The sequence below is a fragment of the Pecten maximus genome, chromosome 5, assembly GCF_902652985.1.
Source record: "Pecten maximus chromosome 5, xPecMax1.1, whole genome shotgun sequence".
NCBI lineage: Eukaryota > Metazoa > Mollusca > Bivalvia > Pectinida > Pectinidae > Pecten > Pecten maximus.
In genome coordinates, this window is record NC_047019.1 from 9,091,415 (window position 1) to 9,115,776 (window position 24,362).

A 24,362-nucleotide genomic window follows, 5' to 3' on the forward strand; every position below is an offset into this window, starting at 1 on the left:
TTTTAAAATTTATAACCATACTGAATGAAATTTGGAGCAACAATCTGGAAAAGGTTTCTTGGAAGACATCTTCATGGAAGTGTGTGCTGGAGTTTTGAGAGGAACCACCTGTGGTGCAAATTTTCGCTTTTTTTTTTGGTTTTTTTTCTCATTACATTTTTCAGAATATCAATAAATTATGTGTCAAATGCATTCTTTTAATGTCAGTCATAAATTTCTCCATTTTTAAGACTAATTTGATTTCTGATTAATTAATAAATCAATGATTTGATTATAACACATAACCTTCACCCCTCAGTGTACAAGCGTTTCCCTGAATTGTCTGATGAAAGTCACTGTGTAGACTAAGGTAGTCATCGAATTTCAAAAATAAAATAAAATACAGAATGTACTGTACTGGTTGTGATACATGTGTCACACAAAATTCTACAACTATACTTACCAACCAGAACAAAATGTTCATAAATAGTAAATTGGATAAACTAATTGGTGTGTAATACTGTATATGTACTCAAATGTAAAAATGTATGTTTTCTTCGAAAAATAAAAATAATTCTTTAATACATTTATAAAATATATATCCTATACATGAACTAAGCAAAGGGAGGTAATCATTTCTTTCCAGTAATCAAACGAAATGAATAAAAACACAAATATATATTCACATACTTAAATTTATTAAACAAAAATATATATCATTAATCAACAGCTGTATCTTCGAGGTCAAGGTCATTGTCATCAAGGTCAAGGTCATCCATATCTTGAAACAAGGATTCATCCACTTCTACTGTATCTTCCTCTGTGATAATGAAAAAGAAATGTAACTATTAGTTAAAGTGACTCATTCATAAACTTTTGCGACCCAGTTCAACCATATTGCATTTGTTTGTTGAATTCATTACCCCTTGAACAACCAGGGATATTTTAAGAAAGATTAGCCCTGTGGTAGCTGGTGCCTTTTCCACTTAACAAAACATGAAAAGCCTATCACATGCAATATCAACTGAATCTGCCAAGACATTCAGGAGATATCTTGAAAAAACATTGTGCATGGAATGGACTAAGACGCAAAGTAAGCACACAATCTGATTACCAAAATGAGTTATAATTAATATACATATATGTGTATACTGTATATTTTTTATTTTGTCCAAAATTCAAGCAAGAAAACAACAGACTTTGTTGCTACCAAAACTTCTTTGAGATCTTTTAGTCCAATGGTCACGCTTCAGCACCAGTAAATACAATACTTCATCTGACAATAGCTTCATCACCAGTAAATATTTCTTCTGACAATAGCTTCATCACCAGTAAATATTTCATCCAACAATACCTTCAGCACTAGTAAATCCACAAGTATTACTGTTCAAATTATCAACTCAGAACAAAGATATACCTGATTGAAGAAATTTCACGTCAGAATCATTCATGGAGTCATCGGTGAAGAAGAGTTCTTTTCCTGAAAATACACAGAGCCATAATGGAGTGAAAAAAATTGTCTTTGTTGAAATTCCTACAGTAGACTCTCCATGCAATATCGATTAAGCTTTTATGTGATATTTTTCTACTCTTTTTCTTACCAAAATTGTTAAGATTAAAAAATATGTAAACTCTATTCAGTTTTCAACCATTGCAAAATAAGATATATCAACTTCATCTTATACTAATCACTCTTGGTGGCTCAGATGGAAACACGACAGGGGTCTTACTTTGGGAGGAAAAAGGAGTACCCATGTGGACGGACTGGTGACCCCATACCTTTACAGGTCTAATCAGGGAAGTCGAACCCAGGACGCCTAGCTGAACGGCAGGTGTGTTACCACTGTGCCACCTGACCACCAATTAATACGATTTGTTACTGAAGCAAATATATAGACATTACTGACAGGACCGGCAGGGACCACAAATCAAAATGGAGTCAAACATATTGTCTGATAGATTTTGTTAGCTGTCTATATACCCAAGTGTGATATCCAAATAACATTTAATAATGTATATAATTGCAAGCATTTTTACTGGTATAGTATAATCAATAACATACATTTTTAGATAAGTTATTCTACCAATATACATCAATTATGATATGTTTATGCAATAATAACTGTTAATGATGAAATGCTCTCTAAGAAGAAACTCCTTACTGCAATTTCAATGACTAATGTTGACTTCTGATGGGAAAACCTACAACACAGTGTGTCAAGAGATTTAGGTTGGTGACCACCATAGGGAACCCGGTGTTCTCAGGCAATAGTCAAACCTTACCTGTGAGTCCCTTAGGACCTACAACATTGTGACTTTTCATTTTTTTCTTTTCGGTCATCTCTGCGTCGAATTTAGCTTTCCATGCCAAGAAGGTTTCTATTGTAACTCGCGTCCCCTCAAATTTTTTCTGTGCAGAAATAAAATAATACATTACTCTCCAATAGATTTACACTTGAATTCAACATTTATGATGGTAAAGCTAAACAAATGTGACGTCACATTCCGAGAGGCTAATGAAGTTAATCTGCAAAATATGTTTTAATTTGCAGGCACCTTGGTTTCATGCAAATAAATTCAGAGTATTTATATCTTTCATCTGTCGTACTTTGTCAAAATATAGTTATAAACTATAGTTATATAATGTAAGCAGATTCCAAAATTACCCATTTCTTCTAAAACCTTCAGTATCCAACAAACTTCCATGTTTTAAGATTAAAAAGTACATGAAATAGCACGTAAGCACCTTATAATAAATCTCTAAAAAAACGCTGATATCTGAGAACCTAAAATCACCTACATCTGAGGTTTTTCACCCAAAATACCACTTCTTCCAAGATGTGAGAAGAATTTGTATACTGTTAACTAAATATGCGTAAGCTGGTTTAAATACATGTATATAAGACAAAGTTTGAAGTGGATGAATAAACCAACCAGCTTTAATTTGCAGAAATTTCTTAAAATTAGCCAAAATATTCTAATCTATCCCTTTTTGAAAGACAACTATGACGGATGACTATAGACAATAGGCGAGTGCAATAGTTTATTTGAGACTTATTTTGGGCGACCTAAAAGTCTGGATATATTTCAAACTAGTCATTAGAGAGGTGGTCACTTTACACAGGTGTTCATAAAGGCAGACTTCATTGTACAACATTTATAGTCATTTTAATTCATTTCCAGTGTTTTCCCTCCATTTTTGTTATGCAGGTTCCCAGGGACTCCCAAATGTGAAAATTTGGAGTCCCTTTTGAAATCTAGGAGTTCCATGAAAAGCAGTTACAGCATCCTACTTGGTCATTAAGTATAACAATGTTGACTTAAGTAATAAAATACAAACACAAAATACTAGTGTCAATTGAAATTAACTGTTATTTCTTCATTGTATGGCAGATTTTGGAATTACAATGCATCTCAAGGATGCACAGACATCAAGTCTGCGTCTAAGACCTGCGTCAGGTAAAACCCTGCATTTCCATTACTAACCATCTCCTGTTCTTCCAATATTTTTTTTGCTTTTTCGGCATCCTCTATCCGCTTCTTCCGGGAGTCCTCTATAATCTCGGTGAGTTTTTCCTGTACGGCCGACACTATTGTAAATATCATCACCATGCCTAGAGATTCCTCAATCTGTCATCAAAATAGAATCCCACTTTGTTTAAACAGAGACATTAGTATGGCACGATACGTAACACACATATCAAAGTTTGATCTTCTTGAATACAAACCTAACATATTTTAAGTAATAGTATTTTATAATTATATGCAAAAAGATCATGATAAACTGATTTTTTCAATGATTCCATCCATTTTGGATCAAAATCGAGACCGCTAGCTTACTAGTCTTACTCAATAAATCTGGAGTTCTCTCTAGCTAGATGTACAGTGAAACCTGTCTAATCCGACACCTGACTTTTCCGACAACCGGTCAAATCCGACACTACCGTAATTCGTGATGCCAAGTGTAGTCAACAGTAAATACCTGACTTTTCCGACACCCTGTGTAATCCGACAAAAAGAGTCACTCCCACATGGTGTCAGATTAGACAGGTTTCACTGTATATATAAACCTCACTGAAAGTATTCAGCGATGATTGTCAAAATGATGCTAAATATAATTCCCGAGTCCATGTATGTAGGCCAGTGTAACTGTGGTCCGGACACATCATATTTATTTCAATGCCTCTACTACAAAAACTTGGGACAGCTCTGGCTTACTAGACTAACATTAAATCCATCAAGTTAAAGAGAGATGTTCTGTCTAGTCAAGTGGTATATTCTGACTAGTATATACTACAGAGGCATGTAACAATGTTTCACAGTGAATCTAGTATCCTTCGCTAAATCAGGGCATCCAGTTGACCCTTGACTTTCAGCAATTTCAGAAGTCAAATCACTATTTCTGAGAAATCTGAAGGGTCAAAACATATGTCAAAAAGACATATCCCTTCAAACCCAAGAGTCAGATCTCAATTTGGGGGTCAGAAACATACAAGGGTCTACTAGATGCCCTGTAAATACTAAACTCCTCAAAAACATTGTTACATTGCCCACGTCGTGTTTAAATATGACTTTTGATTCACAAGTATGACTCCAAGACGGTTCATTACTTTCCATTGTTTCCCCAAAGGATTTACCCGAGGATCACACAATCCTAACAAATTACCCAGACAAAAATTTGTTCAAATCAACCCTGGTATTTTAAAATAAATTATCATTTTATTCTAAAGCATCTAGACGAAATTAATATTTCATAATTAAAAGTTCCAGCTATATAATGAATGTTTATACTGAATAATACATGTACTAAAATTTCACAGAATGACACTTTTAAAGTTCATACAGCTATTCCAGGTGTGCTGGAGAATCCCCTCCCCCCAATGTTCAAGATAGGCCACAGAATTAAGGCCCTTGTGAATTTATGTAACTTACAGAAAAGTCACAGAGTTCAGGTCCTTGTGAATTTATGTTACTTACAGAAAGGTCACAGAGTTAAGGCCCTTGTGAATTTATGTTACTTACAGAAAGGTCACAGAGTTAAGGCCCTTGTGAATTTATGTTACTTACAGAAAGGTCACAGAGTTCAGGTCCTTGTGAATTTATGTAACTTACACTTTCTGTTATTAATTTGTTTAGAGTTTCAATCTGATCATCCTCCAAGTTGTCATATTCTGTAATTTCAAACACCGGGGCCTCCTCTGGGTAGTTTTCCACATAGGTAAACTGCAGCTGGCAAAGTGCTATATAAAACATACAATGTATATTATATTAAAATATTTGACTCTTTTGATTAATAATTTGTAATTTAAATTACTTTTCTTTAAATCATTGACGCTAATGCCATTACAAACATTTTTAAGTGAAGAGTAGTGAACAGGTTATATAATTAATTCAAAATATATTCATGTTATTTTGTAAAACTTACATTATGGATAGTGATGGGAATCATTTCCAATTCAAAATTGATAACTGAATGTATTAAACCAGCTCCAAGATACTAGCTGAGATTTAATGTATAGTGTTCAAGGTTTTTTCTCATTTAGGATGGTGTATTTTTGTCTTATTTTGGAAAGAAAACTCAAGATTTGGAAGGAAATTTTCAGGAGAATTAAAACTGCAAATTTTGGGAACTGGCTTAAATATGAAATCAATTTGATTGGGAATGGTGCCTATTATCAGCCCCAAAAAGCCCTCGGTAAAAGCCCTGGTATTAACCAAGGATTCTAATTAATCCTTGCCAACTTAAAACTCGAAATACTTGTTTTTGAGATTGCTTTCAGCAAATCAACATAATTGTATGATATTAACTTAAATCAATCTCAATACATAAATCATGTTTGTTTGTTTTGTTTAACGTCCTATTAACCGCCAGGGTCATTTAAGGACGTGCCAGGTTTTGGAGGTGGAGGAAAGCCGGAGTACCCGGAGAAAAACCACCGGCCTACGGTCAGTACCTTGCAACTGCCCCACGAAGGTTTCGAACTCGCAACCAAGAGGTGGAGGGCTAGTGATAAAGTGTCAACTTAACCACTCAGCCACTGTGCCCCCCTACATAAATCAATTTAAAATTATATATATACTTTTGTTTTAGGTACATGTACTTTGTGTTTTGGTGTGTTTTTCTACTTTAAAAAATAGAAAGTTTTGAATGAATTTGTATTAATATTTATTAGTAAAACCATTAAAAAATGTCATTAATGATTAATATAAAACATCTTAGTCTGCAAGTGGTAATTTCTCTCTAAACAAATTGATTTGTAAGAAGAATTGCCTGTGGTATATATACTTGAGAGGTTTTTATATAAAAGAATAAAACAAAGTCCTGCTGTGTGAACTAATGTAAATTTACTTTATATGAACCCAACTCAAATTTGATGAATTGGTGAGCCAAAACAATTTAATGTAGAAACAGCGAAAAGAATGTGCAATTAGCACAATTATAATTTAGCGGAATGCTTCCAGTGCAAAAAGCTTCTGAAATAAGATTACCACTAAAACATGAACTTTTCCAGTATTTCTAAACTCAAACAATGAATCATCTTCAACTTTTGCATTAACTGGTGTCATTTTTTTCCCCACTTTTTTTTCTTTTTTTACTTATTTTTGAATTATTTTATATTATTGGGGCTTCATACTGGAAATAAAACACATATCATTACCACTGCTTTTTTTTATTCAGGGGGCAGAAATAAACAATACCAGTACAGTAATCCCTCGACCTATCGCCACTCGATAATACCGCCACCCTCGCATACCGCCACCTTGTCCTCTAGAACGGATTTTTGCACTCTTTAATTCCCCCGTTAAATCCGCCACCCTCGCATACCGCCATCCGCCATATGCTTTCAAGAACAAATGTGCCGAATTACTGTATATTTCCCTCGATTTCATCGCCATGTTTTTATCGCCGTGGAACGCTTTAGTGTCCTATTTTTAGATACTGGTACTTCCCCATTCAAGCACAGGTGAAGTTACGCTTCAGTGATTCTATTCGCTGATCGAATCGTCATCGGTATTGACAAGAGGAATGTTTGTTTTGTAATAAAACAAGTTATGAATTCTACTCACATTGTGTATGTGTACGACTGACTGTCCGACAATTTATTGACGCCGATAAACAGACAGAAATTACCAAAGTGCATACAGAAAGCGACATTATTGACAACGTTACAAGTTTTGACGACAGTGAAACGGACCTTAACACTGACGATGACGATGACGAACCACAACATATTCCGAACGGAACAGAGGCAAAAGCCACTATAGAAACGGTAATGCGATTTCTAGAAACGTCGGACAAAACAATATAATTAGAAATAGACCCTTGCAGAGATTTAAAAAAAATTATCGGAAATTATCACAGACAATATGCGACAAAAGCATATCAGTGATTTTTTTTTACCAAACTACAAAAACAATAATCATGTTTAGACACTTTTACTGTCCAGTACCTGAAATTGAAATGTTTGTGTTTTCTGATTTGATCACAATAAAAGACATTGGATTTCTACATTTTTGTTTTAGTTAAATTCGATACTACCGCCACCCTCTTTATACCGCCAATTACAACAAGAACAAAAGGTGGCGGTATAACGAGGGTAGACTGTACGTTATATCGGGGTACAGTCAAACCTGCTCTAACGACCGCCTGTCTATAACGACCGCCTGTCTATAACGACCGATTTTAAGATTCCCAGTGATATTTTACTACAGTGTATATAACGACCCTCTGTATAGTGACTACCTGTCAAATGTGACTAACGACCGGTGTATATGATGAATTTTAAAGTTACCTATTTTAACAATAAGAGAACTAAATACCTGCTGGCTCTGGTTCTTCTTCAGTGTCATAAGGATCATCTATTTCTTGAGACTTAATGTCCACAGTAAATACATGATGAGGTTCGTTTGACAGCACTGCAATATAAAACGAAAATAAAGCATATTCATAACATGATTTACCTTGTATCAGAAATGGAGTAAAATTACCATAATATAGCTGCAACAAGTAAATTTAAGATGATGGAGCACAGACCAACATATCAAATGTGAATGGATATCTCTGCCTCAAAATTACTTGCAATAGCCAAATGAAAGGTGACAAGGATTGTACGGTACAGGTCAGGACAGTGGAATAAAAATATAGTTTAGTACCATATTTTATTTGAAAAATTCAAATGAAATTGGACACAAGTTAAACAACTTAATGACGTCCTCTTTTTTATAAACTATCATACAATGGTAAATACACTGCAGCATTTTATGTGAAAATTTTATATATATACATATTTAGATAGAACAAAAACTTAACATTATCATACTCTGATGTAGATACCCAATCCTTCCTATATCAGCACTAGTTATTCATTTGATATTTAACATATATACGTATATATATATAACACCATCGTAGTATTTATTGGCATAGAATTAAAATAGTTTGTACCTAGTACATGTAAAAATATAAAGTGAATACAAAGAATATGCATTATGTATACCATAATCATTAAGTACAATATACTGTTTAGAATAAATAAGTTATTGTGTGCAAATTGCAAGTTAATCACTACTAATTAGACTATAAATAGTATTTTGTATTTACAGCTACTTTAAGCTATGACAGTTTATGGAAAACGATTGGTATTCCCAATATATTCTTGGACCAATAATCGTATATTATCATTATCATCCTGGTAGGTGTCGTGTCACACCCGATTTTATTGTATTTGCACCAAAATCTTAGTGACACCACGGCACGTTTGCTTGCTGTCTGGTCGGAGAATTCCACGTTTTTATATAGAAGAGCGCTCTGGCCCTACACCAGACACAGTGTCAGGGCCATAGGAAACTCGGGCTAAGCAATGTTATGGACCACCTTGACAAAAACAATCTACTAATACAGAATACCAGCAAGGCTTTCGCAGTTGCTGGTCTTGAGAGTCATAGCTCACGATTACCACCAGTGATCTTGCTCACAGCCTAAACAACAAGGCGTCATGTTGACATTGTGTACTCGACTTTTCTAAAGTCTTTGATAAAGTCTCCCATCGAAGACTCATCACCAAACTGCACCACTACGGACTGAATCAAGATGTGATCATGTGAATCAAATGTTTTTTGCAAAGAGAACTCAGGAAGAGGTTGTCAATGGTGAAGTTTCAGAAACAGCAGATGTCCTAGTATCCGGGATGCCACAAGGAACATCAATTAAGAAATATGGCATAAAAGGTAATCTCTATAACTGGTTTGAAAATTATCTCTCAAACAGAAGACAACGAGTTGTATATGATGGTTATTCATCTAGTTTTAAAAATGTAAATTCTGGAGTCCCTCAAGGATCAATTCTTGGACCTTTTTTGTTTTTACTCTTTATTAATGATCTAACTAATGAAGTATGTACCAATATAAAGCTATTTGCTGACGACACTTCTTTATATGTTATTGTAGATGATGACTTGGTAACTCCATGTATGGAATTAAATGAGGATTTAGAATCTATCAACAACTGGGCTAGCCAATGGAAAATAATCTTCAACCCAAATAAAACTATAGCATTAACCGTAACTAAAAAAAAAAATAAAAATCCAACACTTATTTTTGATAATCAGCCTCTGAATGAGAAAGATATACATAAACATCTAGGAGTCACATTCAATTCTAAAGGCACATGGAGCAATCATATCCAAGATATTTATGAAAAAGGTTATGAAAGATTAAACATTTTAAGAATGCTCAAACATAAAATTGATAGGAACACATTAGTTACACTATATTGTTCATATGTTAGACCAATTTTAGAATATTCAGATGCTGTTTGGGATAATTGTACTACTGCAGAGTCGAAATTACTTGAATCAATTCAAATTGAAGCAATGAAAATTATAACTGGGTTAAGAAATGGAACATCTCATCATAAACTTTATATTGAAACTAATTTAGAACCACTTATTGAAAGACGTCGCAAACATAAACTTATCCTAATGTATAAAATATTGAATAAAATGACTCCTGAATATTTATTTGATATTGTTAGACCCTATAGTAATAATAATGCTCCACATCATAATCTCAGAAATCATAGATTCTTTAATATTCCTCGATGCAGAACAAACTTGTATGATAACAGCTACTTCATTGATGTCATGAAAATTTGGAACTCCCTTGAAACAGACTTAACCAGTGCTCCTTCACTGAATATTTTTAAATCTAAATTGAATAGAAATAGACCTTTAAACACTGATACTACTCATTTATTTAAACTATGCTCACCTAGAAAATTAAATATCACTCTTTGCCAATTAAGAAACTCTGCTAGCAACTTAAATTATCACAGATTAATAGATCATCTAATTCCAAATTCAGCCTGTTCCTACAGTGGTTATTATTCTGAGGATCTAGAGCATTACTTCTTCTACTGTCCAAATTACAACCATATAAGGCACTTTATACATGACATATTTATACAAGTTGGTTTTATAGATATTAACTTATTAACATGTGGTAACTATGAACTTTCACTTGATCTTAACAAATTTGTATTAAGTAATGTAGAAAGATTTATAACTAATTCGAGAAGGTTTTAATTCTCTTTGAATCAATTAATTATAAAATATTTCATTAATATGTATGTATATCATTATAATTGTTCAATAAAATACTCATCTTTCTCACCGTCAGGTAGCTAGGTGAAGCGCTTTTGCTTTACAAAATTTTGTATAATTATCTATTTTTTATATATATATATATAATGTTTACGTATATAAATAAAAATATTTCCTGAACTTTTGATACTTTTCAACTATAAACTATTCCATTAAACTATGAAAAACTACTTAAAATATTACAATGATGTGTGTATGAGTGTATGTGCAAATGTTATAAATAACCCTAATTATATAGTTCTATTGTTCAATTTGTCTAGAAAAATTCTATCAATATTATATTATCAAATTGTCATTTATGTGGGAGAAGACTGATATAGGCAAAGCCTGTTGTCAAATCCCTTTGTACTATAACATCTTGTATAATAAAATTTGTTGAAATGAAATGCTGCCAGGGGGAAACTCTGGCTAGGGATCTTGGAAAACCTGACGGTATTCAGAAATTTAATAATTGTATTTCAACCTAAACATTGCACGTATTATTCACTTGCATCACATTTAAAATTGACAACGGCAAGTAACTTTCAAAGAGTAAATGGAAAGCAGATAGATCTGATAAGAACATGCAATTGAACGTAACATGTGTCTGGATGCTCAAGTTGAACCCCAAATTAAATTGAATTATGTTGTTTTATCAAATACTTTTGGCATTGCAGACGGATAAGTTGTATTCTCATACGAACCAGTAATTTCGTCAGGATATATAGATTCTAATGCCTCTATTTCGTTGTTCTGTTCTTCCTTAAAATCTGTCATCTTCTCTCATGTTTTGTGCATGCCTCTGTCAGACGTCTGTGTAATTTAAACGCTTTAATTATATGTACACAAAATGGTATTGTATCTAAACACTGGATTGATCAGGATGTTGTTAAAATGCCGAAGCTTTCTGTTATGGCTCATTTGATTGGCCATTTGTCTTTCAATACCCAATCAAAATCATTGTTCTGAAACTTACTCGGTACATGAGGAGGTGTGACGGACGATTTTCATCTGCTTACACGATAATGAAAGAGAAGAAGACAATTTAAGGAGTATTTTACAATTAACTTTAAGCATGTCGAGGCAAAGTACACGCGGAGGAGATCCTCGTAAAGTGGTTTGTAGACAGACAATTGAATGATGGTTGTATCAATGAATTATAGAATCTAATGCATCATTTTAAGGAAAGAGATTTGCAGTTTGATCTACAACGTCAAACAGTTGTAGTATTCAATTGGATCTATAAATATAATCAAAATGCGACGTCGACCTAATTGTCTGGTTTGGTGTTAACTCATGTATAATACAATAAAAAATTATGATGATTGATGAAGATTTCTAATTAGTGAAGATGATTTTACAGGGTACAATATACATACAAATTAATTTAGATGCATTGCGGCAAAGTTAATGATTAGAACAGATTAATGATGATGATGATGGATGATGATGATGCATATAACCGGATAAAGTATCTATAGATATGATATATTGATTTATTATGTATATATGTGAGTCTGGTATAGATCTAGATGATTTTAAATAGTCCGGAATCGGTATAAAACTTATCTTATCTTATGATGATCATGATGATTATGAAGTTGTTCTTGGAATCAAAAATATATGTAGCTGCATGATCTCCTATCGGCTAGTTATATGAGATCTTAGCTGATTCAGTAGTCTTCTTAAAGGTGATATTAACACCAGTGAGATACTATAAATAGAGGGAGACAGTTCCATTGTGATAAAGTGTAGGAATAGAAAGAGGCAGCTTTACTGGTTTGTAGGAGCCAAAATGATTGAGGCATTGAAATATATAAGTTAATGATAATGACCTCTGTTACATTGATGCCCACACTTATAGGAACCCAGCAAATTATAATAAACCTTTCTATACAACCCTCTACATGTATGTATGGGAAAATTAAGGACAGTTCATGATCAGGGCTTTTTCTGTGGCTTTTTGGGGCCGTTAATGGGCCCCATTAATATTCCCAATTGAAATTATTTCATATTTAAGCCGAATTCCCAAAATTTGCAGTTCACTCCTGAACAATTCTTTCCCAATTCACCAATTTTCTTCCCAAAATGAGACAAAATAGCCCTTTGAATTCCCAAACCAGTAAGAAAAAAGCCCTGCAGTTCTTTCCTACAGCTGGAGTGTGTTTCATTTAAACATATTCTTATTGCCATATAAATCAAAGCAAATAGGATTGCATGGGCACAAGTTATAACAACATAATTAAAAAAAAAAAGCCCTTTTCCAACTAAGTACAAAGGTCCAACATTTGCGAAAAAAGTAAAGATCATCAACTGAATATTTTTGTAACATTGTTCTCCTTAACTTAATTAAAAAGCAAAGGAAGTACAGAAGAAAATAATCTTTTACATTATTAGATCAATTTCTGGTTTTTATAAACATGTGCATATTTATGAATAAAATCAAATTTGTGTCTAAGGGCAGATGTTCATTTCCACAAAGAAGTAACTCTCAGTAATAACTGCATCTAAATTTTGGAGATTAAGAAAAAGCAAACGTGACTGTATATCATATATAATGTGGGCAAAAAAAAAAATGAAAGGCATTTTCACAAGAGTAACTTGAGTATATGTATCCCTGGTAAATACTAGCAGCCTGCAGCTTCCCACCAACTTGGCTATAGGAAGAGTTTCTCTTTAAATTTAGCTCATTTGTCTAATAAACGAGGTCCCTGGGTCGATTGATGTTCAGAAGACTATAGAGGCATTGAAATATTGTTTTCAATGTTATGTTTAGAAAATAGTTACAGAAAGTAAAATGTTTTGTTAAAATTGTTTTCTTGGATTTTTTGGGTAGATAATACTATAGATATAGCATAGCTATTTTGATATTTTTTGTTTTGTTTTTGAAGAATGGTGAGCTTTTCACTCTGACCTATGGAGCATTGGTTTCCCAGCTGTTAAAGGATTATGAAGATGATGACGAAGTCAATAAACAACTCGAGAAAATGTAAACAAGTTTTTATTTATATGTGCAGGGATTTATAATTACTGTAAATCACTTATATTTCGCGTGGGATTTATTTTCGCGTTAATTCGCGAGGAGAGTCAAACGCGAATTCAAATCCCTCGCAAATATTTATATAAGAATGACAAGAATAAGTGGCGTCCATTTTGAATATACTGTAATCTTTAGATGATGAACAGACATCGTCGTTAAAGTAAGAATAGAATGATAAATTATATACTTATATCAGAGTGTAAATTTATTTCACAAAACACTATATATGAACGGAAGTGATAGCTTTATTTACATTGAAAACAACTCGCTTCACTCTCCACCTTGAAATATCGCCTACCTGTTAACGTCATTAGCGAATTTAAAGTCATTTTGAGATCAGAATTCGCGAAATTATGTATTCGCGAATAAGTCGAATGAGGTGAGATCGCGAAATTAAGTACTCGCGAAATATAAGTGATTTACAGTACCTCACATTTTAAAACAGCGAGTCCTTGGGACTGCCAGTCAAAAATGTTGAGGGTCCATGAAGAAAATATGGGAGTCCAAATATTTAACATTGCTGTTTTTGCTAATTCTGCTAAATATGTTCAATATTCTATCATTCAATTGCAGTCTATCTTTTTCATGCTAAAACCTGTTATTACAGTGGCTGAAATTGATTTGATAAAATAATGCGTATGCAAAAATGTTTTTAAAATACTAGCAATGTAAATTTGTGACAGCATGTCTTGTACAAAGAATTTTGTATGATTTTTTATGAATTTATTCCTGATAAAAATTTCAAAAATAGAAGAAAGAAAAAAACTATTTATAGGTCCAGATTTTAATATTCTGTTTTGCAGAAATAATTTGATCAGTTGTGTTATTAATCAGAACTGTTTTGTGTTATAATACTCTAAAACTTGATGGTAGTAATTCCTATAGGAAGCGAAATGTTCATTATTGCATTTTTCAAAGTATATATATGCCAATATGTGAGAAGTATATACATGTGTTATATAAGATCATTGGTCAATACTCTAACTGCAGATTCATGTACTTTTAAAAAAACATCATTATTCAGGAAGCTGTTTTATTCGCATGCATATTCTACTTGTGCTAGAACTCTTTTAAATCTTTAATTTAACCTCCCAATATTTTTGGAATTGTGTACAATTATGTGCAAACTATTTTGGTTTAATGTACTCTTTACTATATTTCTTTCAAAATCTCAAAAAGAATATAGTATTCAATATTTTTGTATAGCTAGATCTAAAAGCTGAAATGTTTACTTTGTCAACATGTCGCTAAACTTAAATATTTTACATAAATGTGAATAATAGATTTATCTTGTGATATCTTGATATTTTTGCAGGGGATACAACATAGGTGTTCGTCTCATTGAAGACTTCCTGGCAAGGTCAAACACAGGGCGGTGTAATGACTTCAGAGAAACAGCTGATGTCATAGCTAAGGTACATGTACATGTATTACAACTTAAATAGCGGAGAGTCAAGGCAGATAACTCTTACATGTTACAAAGCAGGTGACATAACAACTTAAATGAAAAAGCTGAGAGTCAAGGCAGATAACTCTAATATTAATGAAACAGGGTGGTGTAAAAACTTAAATAAAATAGCTGATAGTCAAGTCCGGTAACTCTTTATACAGAGTCATGATCATGATATGACGAAAGAAAATAATTAATAGTATATATGGGAGGTAATTCTTTCAAGCAGTCCTGAATACATTACTAATTAGCTGATATGCCGAGCTGAGTTCTTTAATGAAATATTTCATTGTGTTTTTAGTCCTCTGCTTTTGAAAGTATTGTTCTAAAAGGGTACATTTAAAACTGCTCAAATAGATACACCAATTCAACATGTCAAACAAGGAGTTACTGCCCTTAGACCAGTGTATCGATGGTCATTTGAATTGTGGCCCTATATAACATTTTCATTATGCTTTTGGGGTCACTTGAAATCTGGACCACACTCATACATCAATTACTCACAAATCATAAAATCATTTTGTTGTATTTTTCTGACGATGAATTCACTAGGGAGTCGGGGGTCAGTCAGGGACCAATCCATGTTCAATATGCTGCCTTTTGTGGGTACTTTCCCCTCCACAAAAACTGACCCGAATTCCCCATTTCCTGCTTAACATTCCGCCTTTCCTTTCTAATAATTTTGTTTGGTATATTTTATCAGAATTTCCACTTATCATCCTATTAAACTCAATCTAGTTATGCGTGTTGTATGACACAAATAATACCACTAAATGCTCGCAGACTGTACGGTACTACCATTTTGCATCTTCTTTTCGTATAATTTTCCAGTGGGGTATATGGCCTCATCTTTATACTCATACACCTAAGCTAAGGCTTCCCCTTGATTACCCATTTGCTTACTTCTATATATTTCCCCTACTATTTCGACAGATGGCTTCTTCTAAAATCTAGGTTATTCCCTTTCAGCAGGCATGGTATTTAAAACTATATTTGATTCCAGAGACATGTCTGATGTTATAAATCACAAAAAAATTAACAGGGCAAGAGCATTTAAATGATCATTATTATGATAACTTTTTAATGGATTTTGAGGATGGCTAAAAGTAATGCCCATTAAAGTTAGATTTTAATGATACCAAAATGCTGTTTTAATCTTACAGTTCCCCTACTTTACGTGTATCATATGTTGTAGGTTGGTTTCAAGATGTACCTCGGAATCACGCCAGTCGTTAGTAACTGGAGTCCAGCGGGGGACGAGTTCTCCCTCCTCATAGAAAATAACCCCCTTACAGACTTTGTAGAGCTACCCCCGGGCCACTCCAGTCTGTGTTTCTCAAATCTCCTGTGTGGAGTACTGAAAGCCGCTCTAGAGATGGTAAGTTTGCTTATTAATGTTTTCATGTTGAGATGATATTTTGCACCAGTGCACAGATAATCCACATCAAAATCAAAATTTTGTCCATTCCTGGTATGCATATAAGTGTATTATTTTTTTTTTTAAATTTGTCTTGTCAGTTCTAAAGCCACATCAAAGTTGATGATCTTAACCGATAACCCAGAAAACTTCTTTTTAACTGCAACAATATGGTCAATTCTTCATATCCTCAAATTTCCAATTGATGCATAAAATAATGTAACTTTTTTTTTAATTGAAGGGAGATAACTCTTGTAATCTTGATCCATTTATGAATGTGATTTTATACAATACACTTTAATGAATTCACTGTTTTAATCCTGCTCTGTAGGGCTGTATTGCGGCCAAAATCGTATTGCAATATATTGAGGGAATTGTTAGCAGTGAATTTTACAACATCATGCCATTCAGAATCAGCTGAATGTGATGGCACCGAATGTTAAATACGAGATAAGAAGTCCCCTTAAGCATGTTTTCATGTTCGTTTTACAACACATACATCGGTATCATTTTTTTTTTAAATCTTCCCATCAACTTCATTCAGTCTGAAGTGTCTCAATCATTTTATTTAGAATGTTTTTTATAAGCAGCTTCAATGTTTCGTCGTTCTGTATGTTGACAAAGCCTATTTCTGATTATAAACTCTGTCATGGAGACGCTTGACTAATATGTGTATCATTAGTGTTAAACAAACTTTCCGATGACGGAGATGAAAAAAGCATTTCTCGTTGTTAGCTCACTTGTTACGAGTAACCGTGAACTAAAGTTGTACCCACGGTGTCGGCGTCCCACCCCACTTAAAAGGTTTGGGGGTAAGTTTTTGGAATGCTTGTAAGTCCAAAAGTATACACCTCACACCCTTTTGATTTGGTTTATACATTCAGTAGAGGTCCAGGAGTGATGCTGTGGCAAAATCATACACAGAAAAAAATGTGATTTTTTCGCATTTTACCATTTTGTGGACTTAACTTTTTTTTGGTCCAAAACCCACTTTAAAGATTTTGGGAGTAAGTTTTTGGAAAGCTTGTAAGTCCACACCCTTCTTATTTGGTTTATACATCCATTAGAGATCTAGGAGTGATATTATTTTACATACAATTTCAAAATGACATACAAATGTACTTATTAATACATAAAAAAAATGATTATATAGTGTGATTGCTGCTGGCCGGTGAGCTTCATAATCATTGATTGCACTTGTACATGTTTTTACCATGTAAACAGACAAAAAAATGTTAGTTGGGGTATATTGTTCTATCGACTAGCGTATCAATATACTGTATGAACCTTGTTGTATTGCACAATCAGAGATTTTCTTGCAATTTTTCAACTGGGTCCATGGTCCAGGGCCCATTGAATTAGGGATTTCTACGCGACAAAAGGTGACATTGTGAAAAAAAAATCATTTTTTTCTTTCGATGAATATTGCCTTTATCTTATTTTTTATTTCATTTTGTTATCTGCAGCTGTTTTTTATTTTTTCAAAATTGCTTTAATATAGGTCTTTGTATATAAAACATGCTTATTCATTCAAAAGTGACTTCAAAATTGGGAATTTTTTTAGGGGAATAGGTCCTTTTAATGGACCCTTTGTTATTGTAGGAAAATCTCTGACTATACCGATTTTTTCACACATTTTACCTTTTACTTTTACTTTACTTTTAATATTGAACATGCACAAAGCATTTAACGGTTGTTAATGTATTTATATCTTCTAAATTTCTTATTAACAACAATTGAAGACAACAATTAAATATAACAAACTACTTCCTGGTTCAGTAACATTACAGAATTACTCGAAACCAAGGTTGGGGGTTTTGATGTCATAATAAAATAACCTTGTTAAGTGTAGCAGAACTTGACAAGGCTGAAAGTCGGTGGCCAGGTAGCTACAATGGTTATAGAGCATCAGTCTAGATGCTTCGGTCTAGAATGTGGAGGCCTTGGGTTTTAGTCAAAATTTGGTCGTTCCTATTTTTCATCTCTTGTTGCATTGAAAAATAAATAAATAAAATTTAATTATGACCTTTGGTTCATTGTCCTCTACATGTATCTTGATTCCTAAAGACTTCGAATTCATAATTAATATCTTATGTTTACTTGACAAAGTACCGGTATACAAAATTGTACCCTAATCTTGGAAGAATTCTGATCTGAATAGGACCATACTGTTGCATTGTGTCATAGCAAAATGTTTCCTAGTTAAGTGTCATTTGACCTTGATCTTATACTTGATGACCTTGACCTTTGGTCCATTTGGTCCATTTAGTCATTTGACTTCTTCAGTTTATAGGGCGCTATTAAACATTCAGCATCACTGCATGGTCCTTTGGGCAAATTGAATGGTTTCAAAAGTACTTGGCCGTAGGCAAAACATTTCACCCTGATAATTATTAATAATTTCATAACAAAATGATTACAAGTACCAGAGGTAAAAGATTTACATGGTATGGGGGATCAAGTCCAACATATATAACTAGGGTCAGTCAAGTGTGAAATACGGGTCAGCTACCAGCCTCTGCAGCATGTCATGCGCTACCTGGTATTCTTTAGTGACATCATTCATATAGGTTTGGGTGATAAATCTTGTGTTTACTTCAAAACTTAAGATTACATATTGGTTATATTTGGTCGAAGTGAATAGTGTATGTCTATATTTAGTGCAAATACAACAAAACTTATGGCGTATTTTTAATTTAGGAAAGCTATACAGGTGACAATAAAAGTATGTGCTAATTAAGTTGCAGGGAATTTTAGTAAAGGGGTATTCAAGAGATTCCAAAGGTATATATAGGTCTTCAATCTTAATCTTACCTGGAAATGGGAGAAGAATATTGAAAAAGAACACTTGCTTATCAAATACAAGTGCTAAATGTACGTTTTCATCCCAGAGAATACTTTAGGCATTCATTTTAAAGTCGTTTAGGGGGAAGAAAATTGAGGCCTGAACACCAGATTTGAAGTACTAGTAGTGATTGAGGGCTCACAAAAAACCCTCTACTAGAACTTTTCACAAGAACAACATTGATGGTGGCTGTCTCGAAGATATTGAAAAAATTACAAGATTTTAAATAGATTTTTAGCAATCACCAACAAAGTTTTGCCAAATTTACAAAACACATTTTATAAAATAATGGTAATCCAATACTGTATAGAAAATGTCGGAACAGGTTTGTTAAATTTAATGATGAATTTTAGGGGTGTTTCATTTTTTAAATACTGAAAGGGATTTGTGTCAAAATGGATTAAGTGGGAATAATGGAAGGAAATCCATTATCCGGAAATTATTTCCGAAATTGTTGCTGTTGCATAAATTTTTTTTCAAAAGATGGATGAGTTTCATTAGAGTCGTGTATTATTTTTTTTTACCTTACCAGAAACTTGCAATGATTATGGAAAACAGTGTATATGTCTATTTCTGATGGATTGGATAGTGAGAGTGTTCTAGGGCAACTTGTTAAAATGAACGATTGCTTCACACTTAATCTGTTTCTTCGAAGAAATTTGGAATGAATCATACGTGAAGTGTGCGATTTGGGAAAAGTTGCTTTTCTATGTATCATCACAGCATAGTATTAATACATTTGGGAATCGAATTGACTTCTCATGCAGGACAAACGACACAATTGCTCAAAATTTGAAATGGATGAGAATTTTTTTCATTGTTCATCAATATTAACTCTATTTCGCTGCTTGAAGATATTGTCTTCCAGCTGTAACTGTTAGGTTTTCACAAGTAACCGGAGACAGGCATCTGTATTCAATAGTACATTAAACTTTAAAATCGGAGTTAATGTCATCCTTAAGGATGTATGCTACTTACATTAAATCTCCCTAAAGGATTATTTTTTTTGTTATGCAGTCATCTCCGCTTCGCTTTGAGACTATGAAAAACATTTTTATATTTACAGGTTTGTAATGTGGTTCCTTAGGATAACATGGAGATCAATATTTTGAGATATTTTCTATTTTTAGAAACATGAGTTAATTCATATGACATAATTACAACTTGTAATGCCTGTTATCATGATAACTATAGTGCAATTCCACTCTTTTGCAAAACAAGTATCATATCTTATATAAAAATTAAACAATGACCTTTGATTCAAGCAATCATGGTGTTATACGGACCTGGTAGAATCTAAAATATTTGATTCTACTAGGATGGTAAAATACCATATTGACCTCACCAGAGGTCAATAAATGATACATTTCTGAACTTATAACCTTGATTTTGTATAATGTTACCTCCCATTTGGAGGATATATTATTACATGCCTTAAACATTTTATCAGATAATTAGTCTGTTATCCTGTGATATCCCCCGTATAATATTTTTATTATTTTCTCCCTTAAGGATGTATGCTACATTAAACCAGTGATTGTATACAAGTTTTCTTCCTTAAGGATGTATGCTACATTAAAGCAGTGATTGTATACAAGTTTTCTCCCTTAAGGATGTATGCTACATTAAACCAGTGATTGTATACAAGAGTTTTCTCCCTTAAGGATGTATGCTAAATTAAACCAGTGATTGTATACAAGAGTTTTCTCCCTTAAGGATGTATGCTACATTAAACCAGTGATTGTATACAAGAGTTTTATTTCTCTTTTAAGGATGTTTGCTATATACCAGTGATTGTTTACAAGAGTTTTCTCCCTTAGGGATGTTTAACCATAATAGTCAATGTATATATTTGTATGCAATTCATAATTACTTTTTACATTTTATGTCTAATTTCACCATGAACAAAAGAAATGAAAATCAAATTCTACATTATTATCCAGAAATATTTTCCATTGCTAAAAGGGTTATACAAAACCATATATAGCATTACACAGTAATTGATTGCGTATGTTACCACACATGATCCTAGTAAAGGTTACAACATTTAGTGAGAGGCTTGTAAATTGTATATCTGAATTTGTCTATACAGCAGATTATATCAATTGGGGCGGGCTTAAAGATGGGCTTGGTATATATTGTATAGATATTTGATCAGGATATTTTTATTGATATACTTGACAAGTCTATTAAGGTTTTTGAAATAAGAGTCTACGGAATGTTTCTGGCCATCATTTAATGAGTCTGTGTCGTGTAATTTGAAGAAGTAATAGTCTGATTTCAGTGACGGTTCACAGACACTATCTTAATAAAAACAATTTTTTCATTTCCCAAGATAGAAAAATGACAAAAATGATATTATTGTTTCTCATTTCTAATCATTTAATGTAGACAATAACATCATCTAAGGTCCATAGAGAGTTGAATTAGTCATTCAATTTTGCCCCAAAATGCTAGAAATGAGATATTTTATGTATGAAAATATCTATACAGTATTGGCTATTTTATTGATAGGATTAGAATCTAAGTGGAAATGGATAATTTGAAATAAGTAAATTTCTAATAGCGGAATATGGTCGGTAGTTGCAATGTGTGAAGCTGGGTTTGTATAGGGTATCCATTTTGTTACAGAGTTGTTCAAGATGTCACATATTGTTAAAATCTTAATTAAATATATTTTTTTTTTTGTTAATTTAATTTGTAACTCAGATTCAGGGAATTCAGAGTGCATGTTAAATCAAGGATGTTGATTGGATAAAGCCTAAATTCTGCAACATTTCTCCACTGGAGGGAGCTGCGTACATCTGTTAGGAACAAAATGGCCACTGTGTAGTAGAGAGAACTGTTGCCCAATTTTTTTTAAATATTTGATGTGCAACTTATGTACATGTACTAAAAACCTCCGTGGAGGGAGTGTATTGAAGTGTTGGTAAAAAGATGATTTCAATAAAACATGACCTACTTTCATATTTAAATCTTAATTTTCTCCCGAATGAAGAGGATTTTTCGGAAATGAATTTCCCACTCAAGCTAAAAGGACTATTCCCTCCAAGTGTTGGAAATAAGTTCCATCATTTTCTAAAAGGAAAATTCCCTCTAGTTCTAAAACAAAGTTTCCTCTCACATTAAAAGGAAAATTCTCTCTCTTTCAAAAGCAATGCTCCCAAAACCAAATTCCCTCTTGTTCTAAAACAAAATTTCCTTCTCATACTAAAAGCCAAATTCCCTCTTGTTCTAAAATGAAGTTCCCTCTCACATTAAAAGGAAAATTGCCTCTATTTGTCATATTAACAGCAAAATTCCTTATAACCCTCTTTGACTTTGAAATTTCAGGGTGAATAAATATTTATATGTGGATGTAATATATGTGTTTGCTACACAGTCTGGCCTACTACATCTGATATTGTAGAATTATTTAAAAAAATTAAATACTTTACCTTAATTTATTTCTTAACATTTTTTCCAACAGGTACAGATGGACGTTGATGTGAAATTTGTACAGGATCACTTAAAGGGAGACAATATCACCGAATTAAGACTAAAATTCTTACGTAGATTGGAGGACGCCATCCCTGTAGGGGAAGACTGATGCACGCGGAAGTTATTTATATCTGTGACACGTTACGCATTTTAAATTTTGTGGGAATTTTTGTTGGAGACAATTCCAAAGAAGAACTTTCCATCACGAGAAAATTCACATTTCTGACTGAGTGACCAGCAATGAACAGGATCCATTTCCTTATGTGGATTAATGGCGGGTCAAGGAGCTCCATTTCAAAACAATATTTAGTTTCCTTCAATTTAGCTGGTACAGTTCATGACCTTTTTTACCAGGTTGCCATGGATACTCTTTTCATTCTGCAAGGAGGCTAAGCTAAGTGTCTTTAAAGAAATGGACTTTAAATGGACTGAAAAAACCTCTGGACATATTTATTGATTTTCAGTTATATACATGTACATTCTGTTGTATTTTTTTTTATTAGTGACTAAACACGTGTACAGTATACACTATATATATGTTTCATGATTTAATTTTTTCATGGATCTTTTTGCATCAACACAAAATTTTTTTAAATTTCATTAAAGATGCTATACCATGCCAACAGTACTATTTGTCAAAAATATACATAAAATGACATCCCTTGTATAGAAAATATACAAAGATAAACAGAAAAAGTTAATACAGCGTCTTGAAACATATATTAGACCAAAAGTTACGTACCTAGTATAGAGGCGGAATACGATAGATTTTCCTCAGGGAACAATCATGTATTCACATTGAATTTTAGAAGAAAAGTGCACGTGGGGTTCAAATGTTTGGAAGGTGGTAATTATAATAGCTCATGTAAATGTAAAGTTTATTTGTTTTTACAAAGATGCAAATTCAGTTATACCAACGTATATGTATCACTCTTGTTGGCCCGGATGGAAGGGTCTTAATGTGGAAGAAAATCGGATTACCTGGGAAAACTCCACATGGTTGTTTATATGTAGGTGACCCTATACCTTTACACCTTCTGTTGGGGAATCGAACCCCGGCCACCCAGGTGAAAGGCAAGTGTGTGTTACCACTGTGTCACCTGGCCACACAATAGTGTGAAGTATGTACGTCATGTATCTTTTGGTATCGCATAAAAATATACATCAGTCATTATTATTTTTTAATCATAGTTAAGATGGCTTGTAAGTGATATCCATGAAAAATTTGATTTACATTTTGTATTTCTAAACTTAAATTGGCAGATATCATAAAAAATGACAACTTTATAATTAATTAATTTTCTAAACAACAGACAATTTTTTTAATTTTTTTTTCTAATTATTTTGCCATGATATATAACTTCATGTAGATTATACAATAATAATATTTTAGTCATGAAATCCTCGCTGACTAAGTACGAATTAAACCACGTTTCCTGAAATATCTGCCACAGGTGATTGTGATCTGTAAGGACACAGCAACTCCGGAAACTACTTGCTTGGAATTGCCC

At 33.0% G+C, this 24,362-nt stretch overlaps 2 protein-coding genes across 2 annotated transcripts; one reads left to right on the forward strand and one right to left on the reverse strand.

Annotated features, from left to right (window-relative positions):
* Nucleotides 1-656: 656 nt before the first annotated feature.
* Nucleotides 657-11,451, reverse strand: LOC117327058 (RWD domain-containing protein 1-like). The gene is made up of 7 exons (XM_033883887.1): nucleotides 11,324-11,451; nucleotides 7,801-7,896; nucleotides 5,092-5,219; nucleotides 3,466-3,609; nucleotides 2,263-2,389; nucleotides 1,397-1,459; nucleotides 657-799 (listed from the first exon to the last, which is right to left on the reverse strand). Exons 1-7 carry the CDS (start codon nucleotides 11,394-11,396, stop codon nucleotides 699-701), a joined length of 732 nt encoding a protein of 243 aa, XP_033739778.1. The 5' UTR covers nucleotides 11,397-11,451; the 3' UTR covers nucleotides 657-698.
* Nucleotides 11,452-11,589: 138 nt separating this feature from the next.
* LOC117327059 (trafficking protein particle complex subunit 3-like) lies at nucleotides 11,590-24,018 on the forward strand. The gene is made up of 5 exons (XM_033883888.1): nucleotides 11,590-11,736; nucleotides 13,511-13,608; nucleotides 14,975-15,074; nucleotides 16,305-16,487; nucleotides 22,841-24,018. Exons 1-5 carry the CDS (start codon nucleotides 11,695-11,697, stop codon nucleotides 22,958-22,960), a joined length of 543 nt encoding a protein of 180 aa, XP_033739779.1. The 5' UTR covers nucleotides 11,590-11,694; the 3' UTR covers nucleotides 22,961-24,018.
* Nucleotides 24,019-24,362: the final 344 nt, after the last annotated feature.

What these genes read in the sequence shown, in the direction of transcription:
- LOC117327059 (XM_033883888.1), top strand. Translation starts at nt 11,695, where the DNA reads ATGTCGAGGCAAAGTACACGCGGAGGAGATCCTCGTAAAGTG. An exon ending in GAGGAGATCCTCGTAAAGTG is followed by an intron (nt 11,737 to 13,510) that starts GTTTGTAGACAG and finishes TTGTTTTTGAAG; the next exon opens with AATGGTGAGCTTTTCACTCT. An exon ending in TGAAAGCCGCTCTAGAGATG is followed by an intron (nt 16,488 to 22,840) that starts GTAAGTTTGCTT and finishes TTTTTCCAACAG; the next exon opens with GTACAGATGGACGTTGATGT.
- LOC117327058 (XM_033883887.1), bottom strand. Translation starts at nt 11,396, where the DNA reads ATGACAGATTTTAAGGAAGAACAGAACAACGAAATAGAGGCATTAGAA. An exon ending in ACAAATTAATAACAGAAAGT is followed by an intron (nt 3,610 to 5,091) that starts GTAAGTTACATA and finishes TTTTGATGACAG; the next exon opens with ATTGAGGAATCTCTAGGCAT. An exon ending in AGGTCCTAAGGGACTCACAG is followed by an intron (nt 1,460 to 2,262) that starts GTAAGGTTTGAC and finishes GTGTATTTTCAG; the next exon opens with GAAAAGAACTCTTCTTCACC.